This window comes from Leptonychotes weddellii, chromosome 3 (genome assembly GCF_054177405.1).
Source record: "Leptonychotes weddellii isolate Sample4059 chromosome 3, ASM5417740v2, whole genome shotgun sequence".
Taxonomy (NCBI): domain Eukaryota; kingdom Metazoa; phylum Chordata; class Mammalia; order Carnivora; family Phocidae; genus Leptonychotes; species Leptonychotes weddellii.
In genome coordinates, this window is record NC_138371.1 from 48,776,726 (window position 1) to 48,800,164 (window position 23,439).

At 37.7% G+C, this 23,439-nt stretch overlaps 1 protein-coding gene across 6 annotated transcripts in view; it reads left to right on the forward strand.

Annotated features, from left to right (window-relative positions):
• Positions 1-23,439, forward strand: part of ZNF385B (zinc finger protein 385B) — a 370,262-nt gene that overhangs the window by 184,978 nt on the left and 161,845 nt on the right. The window contains exon 1 of one of the 6 annotated variants that reach the window (XM_081814048.1): positions 4,753-5,072. The exons of the other annotated variants lie outside the window; for them this stretch is intronic. Within the exon in view, the coding sequence (XP_081670174.1) occupies positions 5,063-5,072 (10 nt within the window). The 5' untranslated portion in view covers positions 4,753-5,062. Of the gene's footprint in view, positions 1-4,752; positions 5,073-23,439 lie in introns of those variants that run through there. 6 annotated transcript variants of the gene reach the window in all.

The window sequence follows — 23,439 nt, forward strand, 5'->3', positions numbered from 1 at the left end:
TATAAAATTATAAACCTATAGACAATTTGAGAGACAATAATACATCAAACAGAAATAAAAAGTTAAAACTCCAAAGTTAAGCCCTTCTGATGTCCCCAGGGGTACCCTGTTTCTTTATGTATAGTTAATTGGTAAAAAATAATTAAAACAATGACTTAAATTTATGTAACAATTTATGGCTTCAAATATTGTCATTTAGTTGGTTTGATCCTCACACAGACAACATCATAGAAGTTCATGGAAGGTGAATGATTGGCCCAAGGTCAAACTAAATTAATACTATAGACAGAATAAAATATAATGTTATTTCTACTCTCAGTTCTATTAACCATTAAGTAAAGAGAGAAAAGGAAAATCAAAACTAAAATGATAGATTATTTAAAAGTTAATGGAAGGGAAAACTTATCAAAACTGTTCTTAAATGGTCTTTAGTGTTAAAAAATAAAAATTGAAAATAAATGAGCCATGTATGTATCTTAGAAACTAGGAAAAATGAATCAAAATTAAATCAAAGGAAGTTAGGAAGCAGACCTTAATAAAGACAAAAGCAAGTATGAAAAAAATCAACAGCTAGCGTTTTTGAGAAGGAAATCTTCTTGAATAGACAAATGCATGACCAACCTGATTAAGGAAAAATTAATGAAAGTACAAATATAGAAATCTGAGTTTAGCTTTACAAACATGGCTGCTCATATTGCTTTTCAGATTTCTTAGCAAAGAGAGTGGTGCTCTGCTCTCCAATCTTTTTATGAAGTTAGCAGATACTTAATATCAAGCACCTGGTAAAGATACTGTATTTGTTTGCTACGGCCACTATAACAAAACACCACAGACTGAGAAGCTCAAACAACAAAAATTTATTGTCTCACAGTTATGGAAGCAGAATTCTGAAGTCACAGTGTTGGTAGGGTGGGTTCCTTCTGAGGGCTGTGAGGGAAGGATCTGTTCCCAGCCTCTCTCTTTGGTTTGTAGATGGCTGTCTTCTCCCTGTGTCCCTCCATATCATCTTCCCTCCGTACCTATCTGTATCCAGATTTCTTGGTTTTATAAAGACACCAGTCATGGGCGCCTGGGTGGCTCAGATGGTTAAGCGTCTGCTTTCGGCTCAGGTCATGATCCCAGGGTCCTGGGATCGAGTCCCGCATCGGGCTCCCTGCTCCTTGGGAGCCTACTTCTCCCTCTGCCTCTCTCTCTCTCTCTCTCTCTGTCTCTCATGAATAAATAAATAAAATCTTTAAAAAAAAAAAAGACACCAGTCATATTAGATTGGGGCCCAGTCTGATGGCCTCATTGTAGCTTGATCACCTCTGTAAAGACCCTAGCTCCAAATAAGGTCAGATTCTGAGATACTGGGTGTTCATATCCTCAACATATGAAGTTGTGGGGGGACATAATTCAAACAATCACAGATGCCCTTTGTCTTTGATTAGTTGGTCATTTGCTTTCATGGAGTTTTCCTAATAAAACTTTGGAAGAGCCTACAGCCTTTTATGAAAGCTTTTAGACAAATTATGTAATTTTGGAGCTGGAATAGGCCATAGAAATCTACTCTAACAATAACTTTATTCTATCACAGAGTAAACAGGCTCAGAGATATTGGGTGACTTTCCAGTCAATTACCTCTGGCTTCCTGGTGTGACCTCTTCCAAATTCTTCACACCACTGGAGGGCTACAGGGAGACTCCAGTCGGTATTGGCCGGTGTTGGGGTCTCTGACTTGGCAATGTGACGCTCCTCCTATGTACTTGTTCCTCCTAGTGTCCTGCCATCCTATTAAGCACGACTTGCTTTGGGCCTGGTCAGATGAACGCACCCACCATTGCCTCTGACGGCTTCTCTGCCTTTATACAGGTCTGTTGGAATATTTAAGCAGTTTGGTGTTTGGGATTGTAAAACTTGCCGTGGGGATAAGCCGACTTGTTCTTGTATACTTTTAACCATCTGGGCAATACGAAAGGTTTATTGTAATTGATTTGGAATCAAAGGTAGTTTTTTTCAGGACTATATTATTACCACTCTTACTGAGGAGTCTTCCAGTCTCGCCATTCTTATTAAATTGCTATTTACTTGAAGGAGAAATGGTCAGTCGTTCTCCAACCAAAGATAGGTAGTCCCAGACACCCACATTTTTGTCAGGGAATCCTGGTGATTCTTTAGGTAATTTTCACACCATGCTTTGAACGACAACAAAGAAACCTGCTCTAAATCAACACATCGGTCATCAATTTTTAAATAGCTACTACTAGGAATGATTATTTTATTTTCCAATAATATCATATTTTACCAAATCTAATGGATTTTTTTATGTAAGTCACATCATTACTCCATGTGTCACTAAGAAAGAAAAAAGTGTCAATAAACTATGACACAGAGCCTTAAGGAGAGTTGCTTTGGACTTCTGTGAATTATTCACACCAGCAACTCATCACTTTGAAATTTTTGTTCAGAGGGATCTGGCAATTTCTTTTACCTTAAGTCACATTACTAGGCCTGTGATAAGCAAGACTTTTCCATGTACTACAACTTCTTCCACTTGAAGTTACCTTTCTTATATCCTCTAATGCAGTAGAATGTTACTTTCCAAGAAAATCTGAAATTGCTGTCATTCCTCCAATAGTGAACATCTGCTTCACTGGTAACACATACTTCACACCTGTTTATGTGCCATCTTTGTATGCACCAACTTGTCTGTTTAAAGCCAAATCATACTGTGGCTCTTAAAAAAAGTATAGGTTTAAAAAATAATTATTAAATGGCAGTTAAATTCAACACGATATCACTCAAATATTATATCAAAAATTATATCATGCCCAGCTGAAGAGCCCTTATTAACAGCTGGGACCAAGTCCATGTATACTCTGACATTGACCACCTCAGTTGTGCATGCTGCCTTGTGTATACTTACCATAAGATGTGATTAATTAGAAACATATCTCCATTCAGAGCTGGGAAAATGTGGTGGGGGGTGGGGTGGGGGAGATCTCAGAATCCATGTAATACGGTAATACAACAGTTTACAATGGAAACTATCCTCGTGCTAGATGCTAGGGTAACATAATGAGCTAGAGCAGCAGTTCCCAGAATGTAGTCCGGGGACCAGCAGCATCAGCATGAGCATCACCTGGGAATTTGTTGTAAATTCTCAGGTTCCACCCTAGAGAGTCTGAATCAGAAGCTCTGGGAATTGGGCCCAGCAATCTGTTCTAGCAAGCCTTCCAGGGACCTCTGATGCACGCTCAAGTGTGAGAACTACTAGGTTAGAATGAATGGGAAGTCAAAGGCAGGGAAGGAGGCCTCCCTCCACATTTATAGAGAAATATTTATTAATACAAACACACACACTCACACACCTCTTACTGAAACTTGGTTTACTCAATGTAAGAATTTATATATGCAGTCCTTCAGATGACTACATTCAAATACATACATTTGAGGGGCACCTGGGTGGCTCAGTTGGTTAAGTGTTTGCCTTTGGCTCAGGTCATGGGATCCCAGGGTCCTGGGATCCAGCCCCACATCGGGCTCCCTGCTCAGTGGGGAGCCTGCTTCTCCCTCTGCCTGCCGCTCTCCCTGCTTGTGCTCTCTCTCTCTTTCTATCAAATAAATAAATAAAACCTTTAAAAAACAAAAACAAATAGATATATTTGATATACAAAAGGCCTATGTTTTATAATGGCCAAAAAAAAAAATCCTTGGTGTATTTTATAATTATTATGCTTAGCAATCTCCCTCCCTTTGTTCTCTTCGCTCCACTCTTTGCTCCAAACTATCCTATCTTTATAGTGTTTTCCCGCCTTCCCTGCATCACCTAGATTCAGAAAAATCTGCAATACCAGGATAGTTCAAAATTCTCCCTTTTACACTTTTCTCAGGCCCTCTTTCCCTCTCCTTTTCCTGTTTTTAACTTTTCACCCTTAAAAATAATAGTAGTTAATCCTATAAAAGTTGAATCCCCAAATTAAGGGATAGGGAAATACGTTTGAACAAACACCTATAAAACGTCGCTGCTCAAGTATTTGGATCCGAGGAAGGTAAAGTTTAACTGCTGTCCTTTGTCATTATAATATGTAAGTGGTAATATGTGTTGTAGGATAACTGGAAAACAGTTGCTAGAATATGTAATATTTGGACGTGTCATTTCATTTTCTATTTTAGAAAAGAGAGTCTCAAAAATCACGTTCAACTTACTGGCTTTAGTGTTATCTGACATGCTGTGTATTCTTCTTTTGGGCTCAGATATAGATTTTTCTCTTTTTAAATTGTTAATACACATCTAGTAGAAAAATAAAAAGAAATGAGATCTTCCTTTGTTAAATGTTCATTGCGAGATATCCTTATTGGTTTAAAACTGTAAGGTTTATTCTCTCAGGAGAAACTGATTTCAGAAATAATTATCTCTGTATTGGAGTCAAACAAGTAATCCATTGTGAAGCTGAAATCACATTGGAGGCTCAAGCTCATAATATCAAATAATAAATACATTTGCATTCCATGATCCTTGATGAGTGATAGAATTTTAATAATCAGTCTTCCCTAAAAACATGCATATTATACAGAGTTTATTTTGTGGCAGAATTTCTTTTTAGTTTGTAGTGAAATGTATTTTAAAGTCTTAGAGAAAAAAACGAAGGGGGAAAAAGAGGACAGTTACATTTTTTTGAACTTGATTTTATAAGCTGGTTTGCATAAGTTTAAATTTTGTTTCTTTGTGAATTCAGTAGAAAATATTACTGGAATTTTAAAGAAACAGCATAATCAATTCTGATTTACATCTCCACCCCCAGTGAAGTAACCTAGTTTTCCATCATTTTTTTTGGCTCTGTCGGCTGGGAGGCAGCATCTACTGACAGTCACCGTATTGTTTGTTAGTTTCCAGCGAGGTGCACAGTGAGTGAGTGAGTGGAGTCCGTCCACAACTCCAGCGGGCAGAGGGTACAAGGAGGAGTTTGTGAAGGTTCCCACTCTCTGTAACAAAACTTGTGGCAGGTTCACATACTTCTCAGCTCTTCATACCTTTATTATACAGAAATTACAGACTGGCTGAATTGACTTGCTAAGAAACATGCTTCTCGGTAAGTAACATAACTTACAAGAGGTAGATTTGCTCTCAAGTGATAGGAAATATATGTATGGAGGTATACTTGGCTTTGGCTATAATTTTCCAGGTTTGTAAAGATTTCATACAGTGCTGGGCAATACCATGATTAGTATTATTTGTCCTACGAGGATTTAAGTTGATGAGCTATGGCAACTTAGAATGATCTTGGACCTGTATGTGTAAATTAAAGAGGCAGCATGACTAGCATAACTATAGTTTTTTCCCTTCCATTAAGCTAAGCATAACATTTGGGGGGTTAATCAGTAGTTGTTATAGACAGAGTCTGTGCAATCTAAATGTTAATATGACTTCTGATTTAAAAGTATGTTGGACTTCCATATGTTGTTAAAATGCTATGATATGTACTCTAAAAAAAGACCTGTTTCTACATGATTATCTTATTAATATTTAAAATATATGGAAATGCCTAGATTGTCAGTTTTAAAATGAGTTTCAAGTAGAAGAACACTGAAAAAGTGAAGTGGTAAGCATATTTTAGTAATATTCACAATTATATCTTACATGTTACAAAATATTTTTGAAGATAGACTTTGCATGCATTAGTCTTAATAGAAATCTCGAAAAACCTTTCACAGAAGATCTGATATAGGAAGCTTTCTCACTTTATAGAAGAACATAATTAAATTAGAATTTCGTTGGAAGCTACATAAACATTTTAAAAATGCTTCGTAGATGAAATGCTTCATTTATTGTCAAGTTAATATTGTGAAGCACTGGCTGAATTTTATGCCTTGGATTATTTATTTTGAAAACAAACATTTTCCTCCTAAAATATGTCAGTAAGTGCACAACGCATTAAGGAATTTTCCAGTTAATAAAGGCTAAACAAACATCTGAAATTTCTAGGAAATTAAGTGAAAACGTCTTTTATTGCAATGATTATACTTTGACCAGTTGTACACATTACTTCACATGTGAGAACAATTTTAGCCTTTATTTGGAGTTATTCATTATGTCACTATTTAGGGATGTTTGATAACCCATTTGGGACATAGTAAACATAACTGTGTTGGTAGTTTAAAAGATAAATTATATTTGTACTTCATTGTCAGTGTGTTTAAATAATTTAAATATTAGATCGGTCTCCATAGAGAAAGCCTAAAATTGATGTTGTATCTTGGAGGTCAATTTTTGCTGTAATTTCAAGCCTATTTATTATTCTACTTGGTAACAGTATACTGTTATGGAAGAAAATACTGGTTAAGGAATGAGGTGACCCAAGCTTGGGTCCTGGCTCCTAAGTACTGCTCCTAAACATTGGGTTAGCTCTTCTATAAATCTATATTTAGTAGTAAACTAGTAATCTATATTTCTTCTTAGAGTTTTACTTTATTTTTGCTATTCCACTTCTGCCCTCTTTGTTTTTATTATCCTGTCATGTTGGCGGTGGTATATAGGTGTATAAAACAAACTGGAAATTCTAAACAAGGGTTTTTATTTTATTTTAATTCCAGTTAATTAACGTACAGTGTTCTATTAGTTTCAGATGTGCAACATAGTGTTTCAACAATTCTATACATCACCCAGTGCTCATCATGACAAGTGCACTCCTTAATCCCCATGGCCTACTTCACCCATTTCCCCTTCCCCTCTGGTAACCATCAGTTTGTTCTCTATATTAAGAATCTGTTTCTTGGTTTGTCTCTCTCTCCCTCTCTCGTTTTTTTCCCCTTTGCTCATCTGTTTTGTTTTTAAATTCCATACATGAGTGAGATCATATGGTATTTGTCTTCCTCTGACTGACTGACTTTGCTTAGCATTATACTCTCTAGACCCATCCATGTCATTGCACATGGCAAGATTTCATTCTTTTTTATGGCTGAATAATATTCCATTATAAATATATATTACATCTTCTTTATCCATTCAACTATCAATGGGCACTTGGGCTGCTTCCATAACTTAGCTATTGTAAACAATGCTACAGTAAACATAGGGGTGCATGTGTTCCTTTGAATTAGTATTTTTGTATTCTTTGGGTAAATACCCAGTCATGCAATTACTAGGTTATAGAGTACTTCTATTTTTAACTTTTTGAGGAACCTTCATACTGTTTTCCACAGTGGCTGGCGTTCCGATCAACAGTGCAAGAGTGTTCCTTTTTCTCCACATCCTCGCCAATATTTGTTGTTTCTTGTGTTTTTGATTTTAGAAGAAACTTGCTTTCATGTAGGGGCTCCCTTCATAATATAGGGTTCAATGCCATTGATGGGGAATGAGTGATGGAAACAATTGGCTATAGTGGCCTTGGCCTCTGGAAAGTATACCTAGGCTTGTGTGAAGTAGCCACCATTTTATTTATTATTTACCAAGGTAGTATATATGCAAATATGCATATATACATATGCATATTTTTCACAACCTTCAAAGTCAGAAAATCCTTACCAATACCCATCTTGAAGACATTTATAAAAAAAAAAAAATCCTTCAAGTGAAATCATCTAAACAGTAGCTTCTCACATGCAAAATCACCAAAAAAAAAAAAAAAGTTGCACACCATATCCATTACCTCTCCATTTACCCAGGATTTCTCCATCTGATTGGAAACTAAAAGTTTACAGACTTGAGCCTTCCCATCATTTCACCAAGATAATTTCACTGTGGCTAAGGTAGCAAAGCATGAGCGGGAGTTTGAATTCTTGACAGGAGTTTGAACCACTTCTGAGTGGTTTCAGGAAGAATTGCCCATCCTTTCTAAACTCATTGCCTCTGTAAATTTGGGTACAAGCGTTCATCTTATAGGATTGCTGTAAGGATCAAGTAGGTGATATTTATAAATGTAAACTGTGGTACTTGACCCTTTAAATTGGTAACCAATAGATGGTAGACAGTTACTGTTGTTGTCTTATTAAATTATCAACTGTTGATTTCTATCAAAATTCACCCTACTTTCTAGGATTGCTGAAATTGTATGGGTTTTATGAAGTTTTTCACTCCAGTGTTCCAACAAGATGAGTGAATTATTTTCCTGTGTGAATTTAGAATCAACCAGAACGAACTCTAAATTATAGTCGTGAGCTATAATTACTTCAATGGTTAAGCACATTTTGGCCTCTGGGAGTGAAAAGTTATATTTTACAGTGCATGTGAAAGAAGTATTTGTGAATTCATCTCTGTCTTCTATTCATACCAGGGTTAAAATGAGCCACGGTGTTGAGCTGTGTCTTTGGAATGTTACATAAACTTACTTGTTCTTGGCCACATAGCAGTTGGGAATGTACAAACAGGCCTCAAAGGACCCAAACAGCAAATTCTTCACAGGCAGGAAACCCAATATTTACCCGTTAATCAATAGGGTGATGGTCACTAAGGTGGCTTATGACTAAGATTTCTTGTTCGTCGTGAATGGGAGCTGGCATTTTAAAGTACTTGGGTGTTAATGCGTTCAGCGGGACTGGACTGAGTGGGGTTGTGCCACAGGCATTCTGGCACCAGAGGCTCTCTCTTCTCCCTCCCCTGCTCCCGTAGGATGTGCCCTCACAGTCTTCTTCTTTCCCTCTCAAACTGGTTTTCCCATCTTCTGTTCATACCAAAATGTAAACGGCTTACAGTGCTTCACCAACATTTTCTAATTATCTGCGTTTTAATGTACTGAAAAACTTGAAGCTAAAAATCTAAAGTCCTAACTTCATACCATTTTAGGTAGTAGCCAGTGGGTTGGAAGGTGTTGGAGTAATAAAGAAAAATAGAGAGATACGTCCTCTAGATTATACATTCTCAATGCCCTCCAGGGGGCAAAAATTCATTCTAGAAGGCAAAAAAATCTTAACACTTCTTATGTATAAAGCACGGATGTACATACACTACATAGACCAATACAGATGGTTTATCTGTGTTATTAAAATTTTGTGGGAGGTGTGAGTAAGAAAAAAAAAAAGTCAAGAAGGGGAAGATAATGGAAAAAAAAAGCAAAGAAATGCTCCTCTAGATGAGAAGTTTAAAGGACTCTGTTAAGCCTGTAGAGTACAAATTCTACTGAATTGTTGCTGAATGTTTTCAGTATGAAGTAACTTACATCCAACATAGTACTTAACATTGAAAACCAGTACATTGGGCGCCTGGGTGGCTCAGTCTGTTGAGCATCCGATTTTGGCTCAGGTCATGATCCCAGGGTCGTGGGATCCAGCCCCGCATCGGGCTCCCTGCTCCTCAGGAAGCCTGCTTCTCCCTCTCCCACTCCGCCTGCTTGTGTTCCCTCTCTTGCTGTGTCTCTCTGTCAAATAAATAAAATCTTAAAAAAAGAAAGAAAACCAGTACGTATGTTCTAAGAAGTCAAATATGCTCACTTTTTGTACCTTTTACTCTTTTTAGTTATAAGAGCAAATAAAGAAGAAAGACTTGAGGACAAGAAGTACTTGAATTTGAATTCCACCTCCTCTCTTACTTGTTTTGTGACCCTTGGGAGATCGCTTACCCTCTTTAAGCCTCAGTTCTTTTGTCTTTAGTTTACTTGGGGATCATAATGGCCACATTATGGAATTCCAGTATCAAAAGTACTAATCAAAATAAGGTACATAAAATCCTCTGCACATTGCCTAATACATGATAAATGCATGCCAATTACTAGCTATAATTCTATGTGTTGGAACTTTTTGTGTCATTTACCATCTTAAAATTGTTATAGAAAAAAAAGATTTAAATTTAGGAGATAAGAGTATTATTACCCATAAAATACAGAAGTCCCTCTAGGAAAAATGTTAATATTATCCATAAAAGGAAAGATAAATTTCTAGTTTTCCTTTAAGCCAGTGACCACACCTATTGACATAAATGAAAAACAGATAAAATCTATGGGGTGCCTGGCTGGCTCAGTTGGAAGAGCATGTGACTCTTGATCTTGGGGTCATAGGTTTAAGCCTCATGTTGGGTATGGAGATTAATAAAAAAAATGAATAAATAAATAAACTTGAATTTTTTAAAAAAGCAGATAAAATCTAAATGAAACTTTTTTTTTTGGTCAGAGTCAATCCTCTGCTAAATTAAACTTTTAACATCTATAGTTGCTAATGTAGTCTGTTAAATGTAGAATGATTAATTTTTCTGGCAGTTTTGTAGAAATATGTTTCTTTAAATACTATTCAGCTGTAAAGTCATTGTTTTATTTCCCCTAGTACCATGAGAACTCAGTATCCTTTGGAATTGAGGTCTATTTGTGACATCACTTTTGCCTGGAATGTCATCATTTCCTGTCTCTGCACAGATAATATTTGCTTTTAGATATTCACCAACATGTATGGAATTGTATGCTAGAGAGGTTAATTGAAAGGAAGTAGTGAGAATCAGCCAGTACTTCAAATTTGAGAACTCAAGTGAAGTTGGGTGAAATTCCATATTGATACGGCTCTTGAGAATTCATGTAGAATTGGGTGAATTTCAGTATCGATACAACTTTGTGGAAGATTGTATTTGTATTCTTGTAAGTGGTGTCCATAATTCTTTCTCTCTCCCTACCCCTCTACAAGTGATTGTTCTGCTTTTGTGATAACTATTAATACTCTAACCTACTGACCTATTCCCTGGTTATTTTGATTTCTTTTACTGTATGAGATTAATACTCTACAGATGAAAATCCAATGGAGAAAGAAGAGTGCTTTCATAGTAAGGATTGTGATGTGGCAAAATAGAATAAATGAGGAACTCTGAGATTCATGGTATCCCTCCTTATTTTTTCAGCTTATCTTCTTTTAAGGTAATTTATCTTGTCAACAATGTTCCCATTTTTCTGTGATAGAAGTCCCTTAATAACAAATAACCACAGAGTAGTGTTCTCCGTTCCAGAGTCTGGCTTTGTAAATGTTGGCTTTGAGAGCAGAAAATAGGAGTTTGAGGAGCAGAATTAAGAGAATGCTATAGATAGGCAACATGTTTATCCAGCAGAAATAGTCCCCAAATAGGGAATTCAGAAAGCACCAAGGATACAGTTATTTAAGACTCTTCCTAGCTATCCTGGGAGCTGAGAGAACACAATTTCACAAGGTAGACAGATATCACATTTCAAAAGCGTATGAGAAATCAAAGAACCTCATTTGGAATGAAATATGTTGGCTCAGATTCTGTCTCCATATGCTTCAAAAATCATACTCCAGGAGGACTTTGGAAGAAGTTTTGACTTTAAAAAGTCATTAGGCTGCAAAGTCGGGTTAAGAATACATACGTATTAAATGACACCCTAGAAGTTCAGGTGCACACTAGGTTTTCTCTAACCCACACAAAATCATCTCATGTCTACTTGCTGCCATTCTAGTGGAAGAATCTGAGAGCTTCTAAGATAGTAGGAGGCAAATGTTTCAGCAGAAACGGCGAGATTTTTAAGACAGCCCCTTTGGGGACTGACCAGTGAAACGGTTTCCCCAAACCTGGAACTCTAAAAGTGTCATCCCCAAAAGATTAGAATAATCTTCACAGACTTCAAACCACAGCATGATGAGGTATTAATATGGTACTTTTCATCCTCCCTGTCTCACTTAAAACAGCCAAAGTGACTTAACCAAAATGTCTCATCTAGGAAAGTTAGAATTAGAACCTAATCCACTACTTCTTTCCATTCATTCACTGTGCTTCCCTCTGTCTCAGGTAGGGTGGGCAAGAGCTCTAGCCCAGGTGCCAGCCTGCTACATACCTGTGCTGGGAGGTTATGTGAAGCCCCCTATCCCATCCTTTAATTCTCTTTGCATCTCTAAGTCACCAAATACAAGATCTTCCTGTGTAGTTCACTTGAAAATTGGTGGAGTTAGACCCAGGACCTTTTGCTGTTAAAAACATTTGTGCCTCCTCTCACTCATGTGCATTTCTCTGCTGCTTTCTCCAGAAATATTTCAGAATAATTTAGAGAAGCATCTCCAATTATTGTTCATTTTCTTAGAAAGAATAAAGTGGCTTTGATTGATGTGTGGAAGTTGCCAGCCAGTCTGTATTTGTTCACCAGCCTGGGTATTATTGAAACAAGAGAATGCTTGCCACTGCTGGTCACAAATTATCTTTGTCTTTTCCTTCTTTACCATTCTCTTGAAAACCTTATAGGACACTTTCATGTGGTAGGAGGAAATAGGGATGGGTTGGTTTGATAATTAACTTGTGCCTGACATATTGGTTTTAAGTCTCATACAAAGTAAGAAGAACCCGACTGTTCTATGGTGGATCAAACAGTTTGGTTGAAAGCATAATCAGCTGGGGTTTTCCAGAGAGAATTTAATGAGGGACCAGTTTGCTGAGGTGTGGTAAGGTTGAAGGGAGTCAACAATAGATGTCAAGGAGCCTATTGACCAACTATAAACTCTCCCATTCCTGAAGGAGAAGGGGGAGGCAGTTAATGGAGGTGTCTAAGTTTGGTGAGAGCTGGAATTGGAGGCTGAAAGGGAGACTACTCAACAGAAGCTGTTACTCTAAAAAGATGCCATCGCCAGATGCAGGCAAGGAGGGAGACTGAAAGAAATATTCCAACTTCTCCCTTCTTCCCATACAGAATGAGCAAAGAGTAGAGCAAGGATCTAGGAACAGAGAATAACCAGAACACATGGTCTCCTGAACTCTTTTCAGAACATCTTTCCCATCCAGTATTTAATAATTCGAGCAATAACAAATGGAAGTGTTCTTTTAGTGCATCATATTCCTCTGTAGGTTTTTTTTTAATATTCTAGACATTGATTGGCTTTTAAAATTCTATTTGACTTGGAATCCTTAATGCAAATGTTAATTGTTGAACTGTGTAGCAGTAACCACAGGGTCTAGTGAGGGATTGGGATCAGTTTGCTCCTAAAAGAAATGGTTCCAACTTGTCATGCTTCTGCATTTTTGACCATGCTTTTCTGTGGTCTGCTGGTATCCTATATCAGTTTGTATGTGTCACAGCCGTCCATGTCTACAGCAACTCTAGCTCCTAGTTCTGAATTCAACTATTTTCATTTCTCTGTTCATTTAGAAAAGACATAACCATCATTGTAGTCATTTGTGCAACACATCTTTCTTGAGCATCTATTCTGCTCAGTAAAGGCTCTAAAGATATCGAGGTGAGCAAAGCAGAAAAGCCTCCTGCCCTTAAGGAGTTTATGTCTGTTTTTTCTAAGCTAAATCTTTGAGACCTCAGGGACTCTCTTAATCTTTAGGGGCACCTGGGTGGTGCAGTTGGCTGAGCGCCTAACTCTTGGTTTCAGCTCAGGTAGTGATGTCAAGGTCATGGGATCAAGCGCCAAGTCAGGCTCTGCACCCAGCACAGGGTCTGCTTGGGACTCTCTCCCCCTCTCCCTCTGCCCTTACCCCCTCCTCTCTCTCTCTCTCTCTCAAGTAGGTAAATAAATCTTAAAAAAAAAAATCTTTAATCTTCTGATGCTTTTTTGAGGGGTAGGAGTGGGGGTAAGGAGAGGCGCATTTTCTGGTGCTTAGCTGAATTCTGAACTGTCAAGGTTACCAAATAAATATGTGAGATATTTATGGTACTCTAGTATCATTGTTGTCAATCATTCAAAAAATTATTCCTGAGTATTTACTATATGCTTTTATATATAGCAGTTGAGAAATTAATAAAATATCTTAGTGTTCAGGGTACTGTTCATCTAGCTGGGAAGCAGGTATGCAATAACTACAATGGCTGAGTGTCAAGACCAATAGGTCTAGCAAATGATTCTATTGTTTTCGATGAGGGTGACTATGAGAGTTACAGTAATAACCATAACGCCCCATTTCCTGGCTGCTCAGGCGAGCAGCTTAAAGCCTCACTGTTAGTAATGTGTTGCTTTTATTTAATAGGAGTCCCATAAGTACTTACTTGTAAAAGTAGCATTTCCCAGAATCCACTGGCACAAACTGTTCAACTCTTTCAAAGACACATGAAACAGTTCCAAGCTCAATGTTAACACTGGGGATAAACCTCTTATTCTCAATTAGGGGATTCAGTAGAAGCTATGGTTTTAGAGATCATTGAACATGTACTTTATACTAGTAGTGTAGACCTGGACTCTGGAAAAATACTCACCAAAAGTATGGAAACTGAAACCACATAATCATGAAAAAGTTGTCCTAATAGTGGTTGGCATTATTTATACATCTGAACAGCTGTAACTGTGGACTCTATAACTACTCATAACCCTTGCCATATTTCCAAATCTCTGCCTTAAAATGCTTTGTCTAGGCCAGAATTGGCTGATCCCTGACATGTTGAAAAGGATGCTCAACAACCCTAGTTTTAATCTGAGACTGAAATTTTCTCTGGCAGGACAGTTTTGGCATGCCCAATGAGGCTTTATTTTTCTAAACAATAGAAAGAAACACTCCTATGAATGTATTTTTTTATTTCTTCCTGACTCTCTTTTACCTTACTTTTTTCTGAAAAGAGATGTCCCTCATAAAGAAAAGGGAAACTAATATTAGCTACTTTCCATGAGGAAGATAATCTTCTTTAGGTTCTCCGCAATATTCACAGTGATAGGGTTCACACCTTAGCTCCTACTTTAACCCCAGCCTGTACATGTGGTATCGTGATGTAGGTTTAGCACTCAGGGACCTAGGAGGCCTCTACAGAGCAATATTCGCATCCTCCTTTACCAACTTATAGGTCACATTTGGAGTTTCCATAGAAAACTTAGTCTCAGAGACTGTCTTATTAGAATTTGGGTTTCGTATTTTATTTATTTGTTTGTTTATTTATTTACTTATTTATTGTGGTAAAAGAGGTTGAGGGGTTTATGTGCTGTATAATATAGTGTCTCCATGAGACTGGAAAAAATATAAACTTATTTTTATACTTATGTTAGCTATATTTTATATTACGTTTGGTGTACTTTTCTTCAGCCTCCAGACACATTCTAGGTGAAGTACTTCAAAATGCAAAGCAATATGTCCAATTATTAATCTAAAAAAGGACAACAGATATCTCATTTTCCCCATTTTTCCAGACTTTTTGGACACTGTTAGTGTATTTGTTCAGTAACTTTTCTTGTTCCAGACTAACCACTAAATGCATTCTTTTCATTTAGAGCTTCTTTATCTGAAAACACATTATGAAACATATTGTTTCAAAATATAATTTACATACTGTTTAAGTTTATCCCTACAAATGCCAAATCATTATATTGTACACCTGAAACTAAACTAATATAATGTTGCATGTCAATTACATCTCAATAAAAAAGATAGCTTATCCTATGTTAGTTACCTAACTCTGCAGATAATCTGCATAATTTGACCCTTTTGTCAGATTTTCTTCAAACTGTAAAAAATCTTGGGAGCAAACATGCACTCTGAAGATATTAAAGTCAGAATTATTTAAACGAATCAATGTCTTTCTCCTATATTATTCAGTTAAATTAATGTATGTTTTTGTGGTTTCATCCTTGAGTAATATCAATGACAAAGGGGAATCAATAGGCATTGTTTCCAAATGTTTGCCATTTTGATACCGATGATAACTATTATGCTGCTTTTTTGCCTTAATCAAGTCTTACCTTGTATCAGGGTATGACTGTACCAATTGTCTAGTAGATTTAATGCTGCTTAGCTGTCTAGTAAGACAGGGAAATGGTTAGCTATCAGTCAGCCAAGTCTTGTCCTGTGACACATTGGTTCAAAGAAAATTCATAATGGTATATAGATAACCACAAAAGACTTTTGTGTCTTGGTTTCTCACCTCCCCACCTTATTGATTGGCTTTTCTTCTACTTCTGATAAAGACAATGAATTATCCACTGTGTATGGAATAAATGTGAGTTACTGATATAGCCAAATGACTGAAAAAGACATAATGCCACTTTCAAAATAACAGCTTGTTATGCGATCCCTTTTCAACCATAAACCCCACAGCCCGTGCACCAAGCCCAAACATGAAGGATTTCATGGTATCCTTTCAACATTTAGCAATATCTATTACTTGGGGTCTTATTTATCTTCAAGCATCCCTTATCTTGAATAATGTATGTCACCTTCTCTCACATACGCTCATTTTTTGTGTTTGTCCCTGAATATAGAAACTCTATTCATCAAGCAAAAATTCTCCTAGACCGGTGTCCTAAACATGGGGCATTGGTATAATGGAGCTAAATGGGAATCAAAATTTATTTCTTTCTCATACTTCAAACATGCTCCTTTCTTCAAAAACATATCACAGGGGCGCTTGGGTGGCTCAGTTGGTTAAGTGTCTGCCTTCGGCTCAGGTCATGATCCCAGGGTCCTGGGATCAAGCCCCGCATTGGGCTCTTTTCCAAGTAAATCTCTCATTCTACTTTCTTAGTCTCCTAGAGTCTTCAGAGGAACTTTGTTACTTTGAGTATAGTCTACATATTACAGATATGACAACACACACAGGTCTTCTATGCCTCAAGAAGAAAAAAATGATGAAATCATGTAGTTGGAAATGGTTATGTATATGAGTTACTGGGTCATGCATTTGTTCAACAATATGTAATTGTTGCCTCCGATGTACCAGGCTCTGTGCCAAGCACTGGGTCTCCAGTGGTGAGATTTCTTTTCTCCTCGTCTGTCAAAGTTTAGAGGAAGGGTACTAGTATTGGGAAACGTAAATAATATTATGATCAGAATTATACTTTAAAATTTTACTTTGTACTGATTTTATTTTATGAAGCCAAACTTTAAAATTTTTAAATTAAAACATAATGTGGGAGAACTTGATATAGAAAGATATATAATGAAAAGTAAAATTTTTCTTTCTTTTCCCCCAAACCCCTAACCCTCATTCCTCCAAACAAACTTTGCTAATGGAGTTTGTGCTTTGTTTCAGAATAAAACAAAACAAAAATCTAAAACAAAACACACACACAAACATATATATGTTTGCAGGCACACAAATAGTATTGTATGATTTATTCTGTACCTTAATATTTTCACTTAGTACTTTATTGGGTGTATCTTACAACTTTTCCATAGAAGGACTTACACATTTATCTCATTCTTTTTAAAAAGACATTTAAAAATTCTTAAACAAAATCGAATGCATAGAAAATGTGTAATATAGTATCAACAACATTTATTTTTCTGAGTGAGTTATCCTACTACCTAGGAATATCTTTATTATTTATTTTTTATAAACAAGTCAGTATCCTAGACTACAATCACCAGAATTGGGAAATTAACATAGATGTATTTTTACCTCTTCTCTTCAGATACCATTCAGGTTTTAGCAGTTGTCCTCATAGTTAAGGGATCTATTTTTAGTAAAGTGATCCATTTCAAAATCTTTCATTTCATTTAGATACCACGTCTATGTAGTTTCCTATACTTGGAATAGTTTGTCAGTGTTTTTTTGTTTTTTTTTGTTTTTTTTAACTTTCATGATCTTGACTCTTGAAAATAACAGGCCAATTTGGATTTTTTAAATGTTTCCTCTTGATTAATTTTAGGTTATGAATTTTGTACAGGAATAATATGGAGTCAATGCTATGTTCCTCTGATGGAGTTCTGCCAGGTCTCAGGTGATGTTAATTTCTCCTATTAGTGATGATGTTCATTTTAATTTCTTTACAATGTTGGTGTTGTCCCAGCTTTTCTACCACAAAGTTACTCTTTTCCTTCGCCTTTACAACTAGTAAGCATTTTGTAGGGAGGTACTTTGAAACCATAAAAATATCCCATCCCTCATCAGATTCTCCATTTGTTTATTTCTATCCATATAGATCATGGTTCCCATTTTATTTGTTTGGTTATAATCCCTTACCATCATCATTTATTCTGATGCATGAATTGTCCCAGATTAAGCCACAGGGCTCTTTCAAGTTGATTCCTGTGTCCTTATGACTCAGGAGATCCACCGTTCTTTGAATACCTCCTTGCTCTGTGGCACAGTAAGATATTTCAGGTTTATCTTGTACTTCTTTTACCCCAGCCCTGATTTCAGCCTTTTCTCCTGGAGTCCCAGTTCTTTTTTTTTTTTTTTTTGTTAAAGATTGTATTTATTTATTTGACAGAGAGAGACACAGCGAGAGAGGGATCACAAGCAGGGGGAGTGGGAGAGGAAGAAGCAGGCTTCCCGCTGAGCAGGGAGCCCGATGCGGGGCTCGATCCCAGGACCCCGGAATCATGACCCGAGCCGAAGGCAGGCGCTTAACGACTGAGCCAGGCGCCCCTGGAGTCCCAGTTCTTTATGTGGATGGTATTTAGAAACCAAGATCTGGGTGGTAGATATGCTCACTGCCTTTGGGGATATCGTTGGTATCAAGCCCTCTCAGTGGACAGAGCATATATGTGGCTGTACGTGCACACACAAACATACACACATGTGCATTCACATGTATTTCTCTCTCTCCCTTTCACTGTTTGTAACTCACTTCTCCACAGTGAGAAACTGGCTGTCAATGATTTTTTTAATAGATTTATTTATTTGTTGAGAGAGAGAGAGGGAAGGGGAGTGGGAAAGAGAGTCTCAAGCAGACTCCGTGCTGAGCTCAGACCCCCACTCGGGCTCCATCTCATGACCCTGAGACCACGACCCGAGGCAAAACTGAGTCGGGCACTCAACCAACTGTGCCACCCAGGTGCCCCAATTATATTTTAATATATCTACATAGTTGATCAATTCCTTTGTGACCCACCTCCCATTGCCACTACCACCTTTTCCCCGTACAGATGCTTTCCTTACCCGACCTAGGCTCTGATACACCACGGGGCTGCCAGCAACCTCACCCCCAGTCTGCCCCTCCATGTGGAAGTCCTCCTAACCCCACCCATTCCCCAAGAGCCCATTTGCAGGATGAGCCCCAGGCCTCAGTGTGGAAACCCTCCTTACCCTACTCAGGCTGCAACACTAGGTGCTGGGCTGCTCCCATGTGGGGACACCTTCATTACCCTCCTGGGGCTCTGACTCCCCATGCTGGACAATCTTCTGCCAAGGACACCTTGCTTACCTGTTCTGTTCTGACACCCTATTCTGAATCACCAAGTTTCCTCCTCGTCACTCATGCAGACTATCCCGTGTTCTACCCTATCTAGTAAGTTTAGAAAAAAAATATTATTCAGGAAGGTGAAGAGTGAATTTTAAAAAATTATCTGCCAGTATTTTAACTTGAATAACTATAGAGCAAAAATAAAAAATATGATCACTAATTGTTCTAGTTAATAGCATAGCTTAGAGCGCTTCTCTTTTCTGAATCTCTCTTAGCCTCCACCTCCCTGCCCCCACACACACCCAGCTGTGATTACCGATGCTGTGAGCACTTGTTTGGGCTCTTTAATGTAGGTAGTCCTTAACTTATGAGATTTATATGAACACTCTGTAGACCTAAACATCCTTTTCTGGTTTCCTCGATCCCTACCCTTTTCTGTGTCTGGTGTAGCTGCTGTTGAAGGAAACCTTACTTCAATACCATAGCCACTAAAGCGGGAGATTATGGCTTTGTGATCACCTTTTTCCTAATTTGGACCTCAGTGATCTCTAAGTCTTAAGACTTAGCTATATGGTATGCAGGCCAGGAGCCAGGGGGCTCTAGACACCTCTGAGTAGCTCCAGACTAGGAACTTCATGTTGGATATGGCATGGCTTTAAGATTAAAGGAGCTTTAGGGACCTGTATAGACATTTCTTCAAAGAGGATATACAAAGCCAACAGGTACATGAAAAGATACTCAACATGACTAGTCATTAGGGAAATATAAATTAAAACCACGGTGAGATGTCACTCCACACCTATTAGAATGACCATATGAAAAAGCCAAGAGATAAATGCTAACATGGATGAGGAGAAAAGTGAACCCTTGTACATTGTTGGGATTGTAAATTGGTACAGCCACTATGGAAAACAGTACGGAAGATCCTCAAAATATTAAAAATAGAACTACCATATGATCCAGCAATTTCACTTTTGGGAATATATCCAAAGGAGACAAAACACACTCCAAAAGATATCTGCACCCCATCCCCATGTTTATAGCAACATCATTTACAATAGCCAAAAGGTAGAAACAACCTAAGGAGTCAAAGGTACAAACTTCCAGTTATAAGATATATGAGAACTATGGATATAATGTACAACATGACAACTAGCGCTAACATTGCTGTATGATATACAGGAAAGTTGTTAAGAGAGTAAATCCTATGAGCCCTCATCACAAGGAGAAAACTTTTTTCCTTTTTTCTTTTCTTTTTATTGTATCTATATAAGAAGATAGATGTTAATTGAACCTACTGTGGTAATCATTTCACAATATATGTAAATCAAGCCATCATGCTGTACAGCTTAAGCTTATACAGTGATGTATGTCAAGTATCTCTCAGTGAAACTGGGGGAAAAATAAGGTAACAGCATCTACAAATGGAAATATACTTGGGAGTTCTTTAAAATAAATGCATTTTGTTGAGAAAAATAAACAAAGTTATCTGGGAAGAAACCAATAAATACAGATCCTAAGACTCGAGAAAACAGAAAGATGTTTTCACACACACACGGAAAGAAAGAAAAGCACTTTGGGGCTCAGGGAACGTGAGGGTTTGAGCCTGTTAGAGGGACAAATTCAGCCACAGTACAATGTTCTGGGCTCTTTTGTGCTAACTAGGAAACCTGGTCAGTTTTCTCTGGGGACTGTTCCAGACTGTAGTAGAAATTCACAGTTGTTAGTGTTCTATTCACATATAGATAAAATATAATATGGCAAATTTGAACTTCTGGGTGCTAGGATGAGTTTGTGTCGGCCTGACTTGGAGAACGGGCAGTCTGTTTCTGTCTAGCTATGACATCTGATACTGGCAACAGAAAAAAAAAAGTTTGCATGAAATTTTAATCCCTAAAAGTTTTCTGCTGCTAGATTACAACTTTGCTTATATCTATGGTTATATGTTAAAATAGTATGGGGGCACCTGGGTGGCTCAGTCTGTTAAACGTCTGCCTTCAGCTCAGGTCATGATCCCAGTGTCCTGGGATCGAGCCCCGCATCGGGTTCCCTGCTCAGCAGGGAGTCTGCTTCTCCCTCTGCCACTCCCCCTGCTTGTGTTCCCTCCCTCGCTGTGTCTCTTTCTGTCAAATAAATAAATAAAATCTTTGGGAAAAAGGTTTTTAAAAAATAATAAAATAAAATAGTATATTCATTCATGTAACACCTCTTTGAAATCTTCTTCCCAAAGGAAGACATTCCTGGCCATTCTAAAAAAAAACTCAATAAATAATAAAAATATTTGGAAATCACGATAATAAATGAACTCAATATCATTTGCCCACTAACCAGCCTTCCTGTAATCTGTTGGTGTGTGACATTTGAACAAGGAGCCTATTTTGTAATGTATTCACTTCACAGATTGGAGATTGTGAAGTTCTTTTGGCACAGTAGTATATATCTCATCACACTTACAGTGCCAAGCCCATAGGCTCCAAGGTCTTGGGGTGTCACAGGGAGCAAGTCAAGGAGGTTTATTATTGGGTCCTGGGCTAAGGACTCAAGACTATAAGCAGGAGTTCATTTACCCATCCATTTCTTCGGTGGATATTTATTGAGCACTTCTTGTGCTCAACACACTGTGAAGTGTGTAACGCATCACAGGGTTGAATGTAACATCAGGTTTACATGTTTAAAGGATCACTCTAGTAGCATTGTGGAAGATGGAATATGGGGCGGGAGGAGCAAAGGCAGGAGATCAGGCCAGAAAAATTGCAGTGTTCAGGGGCAAGAGGCTGACATGAGGTGAAGGCAACGGGACGGACCAGATGGAATAGATTAGATCTAACATGGGTTAGGATCTAACCCCAAGGGTTATGATTCCCTTTAATAATCAAATGAATACCTATGGTCTCCTCTACAGAGAGAAAATGCACATGTGTGACCATGTCTGCAAGTACAGTGTCACAAGGCCTACACTTCTCAGTCCCCTTTAGGAAAGTGGGGCACAGGCCTGACCCTAGAGGTCTTCAGGGACACCCGTCCATGAGCCTGAGCTACTGGACTTCAAGAAGGGAGAGCACATGTCAAGCTGGGCTGATGAGGAGGCTCTATGGAAGAGGTGGAACCTGAGCTAGGACTTACAGGAAGAGGGGTAGTTTCAACAGGTCGAGGTGGGGAAGCCACTTCAGATGGCGTAAGGAGTCTCCAGGCTTTGAGCACTTTGTGGATCTTCATGAACTGTTTGGGGAGCCATAAAGCTTGAGTCTCAAGAGTGACTGCTACTCAGGGACTATCTTAAAACTCCCCCTCTTATGTGATGGTGCATATGAAACCCTTAGCGTTTTGCCTGATACGTAGACCTCAGTCAGTATTAGTTCCTGTTATTATTAAGGATATCAGAATACATAAAAGACTGTGATTTGTGCTAGTGTTTCCCCAGATTGATAGAGGGTTATTTGATAGTGATGATTTTCCTCTGTCAGCAGTCCAAGAAGTAGGAATGAAAGCCAGGTAAGAACAAGCCCTGAGCACTACTTTCCTATAGTTAGGAGCAGGACTGGAGGCAAACTTCAGGATTTGAGCTTTCACATTATTTTCACAAGACTAGCAGTTCTCAAATGTGCCTGAGCTTGAGTGTCATCAGGGGAAATATTTTGGGGTTTGTTTTATCTCTAAGTGTAGAATCTAATCAAAGAATCAAAATAAGTAAGTATCTTGAAAATGGTGCTCAGGATTTTGAATTTTCTACTTATATATATAGCTAATATTTATTGAGTATCTTCTGCAAACTAACATTGTCCTATGAGATTTTTTCTTTTATTTTTAACATAGAGTAAAATGGACTTTTTTTGTTCTAGGAATTTTAATATATATGTAGATTTATATAAGTACAATCACAATCACAGTTCAGTTTCATCACCCTAAATATTTCTTTTGTGCTGAATCCTTATAGTCACACCCTCTGTGTGTCCCTAACCTTGGTGACCAGTGAACTATTCTCCATCACTGTAGTTTACCTTCTCCAGACTTTTATATAAGTAGAATCATATAGTACCTAGCCTTTTGAAACTGGCCTCTTTCACTCTCTCAAAGCATAAAGTCTTTGAGATTTCTTCTTGTTGTTACAAGCATCAATAATTCTTTCCCTTTTTTGCTATGTAGTATTCTATTTGATATCCGTTTGAGTTTGATAAGTGGTAGTTTTTCAAATATAGCAACGTTGGAGTCTGAAACCATATCAGTGAACTTTTCATACTGTGTTATGAGAAATACATTGACCTGTCTATACTTTGAATAGATCTTATAACTATTCATGATTCTGTAACATACTGCATTAGTCACTTGAAAAATATTGGTTTCCTGAGATAAACACATCTTTCAAATACTGATATATTTCCTTATAAAATATCCAAAATCACATCATTAATGTTAATATCAATCTCACCAGACAAGTCTTGCAAAGCTGCCAAGCTCACAGTGGCGCATGTTAGTTTTCCAAAATATTAATTTTTACCT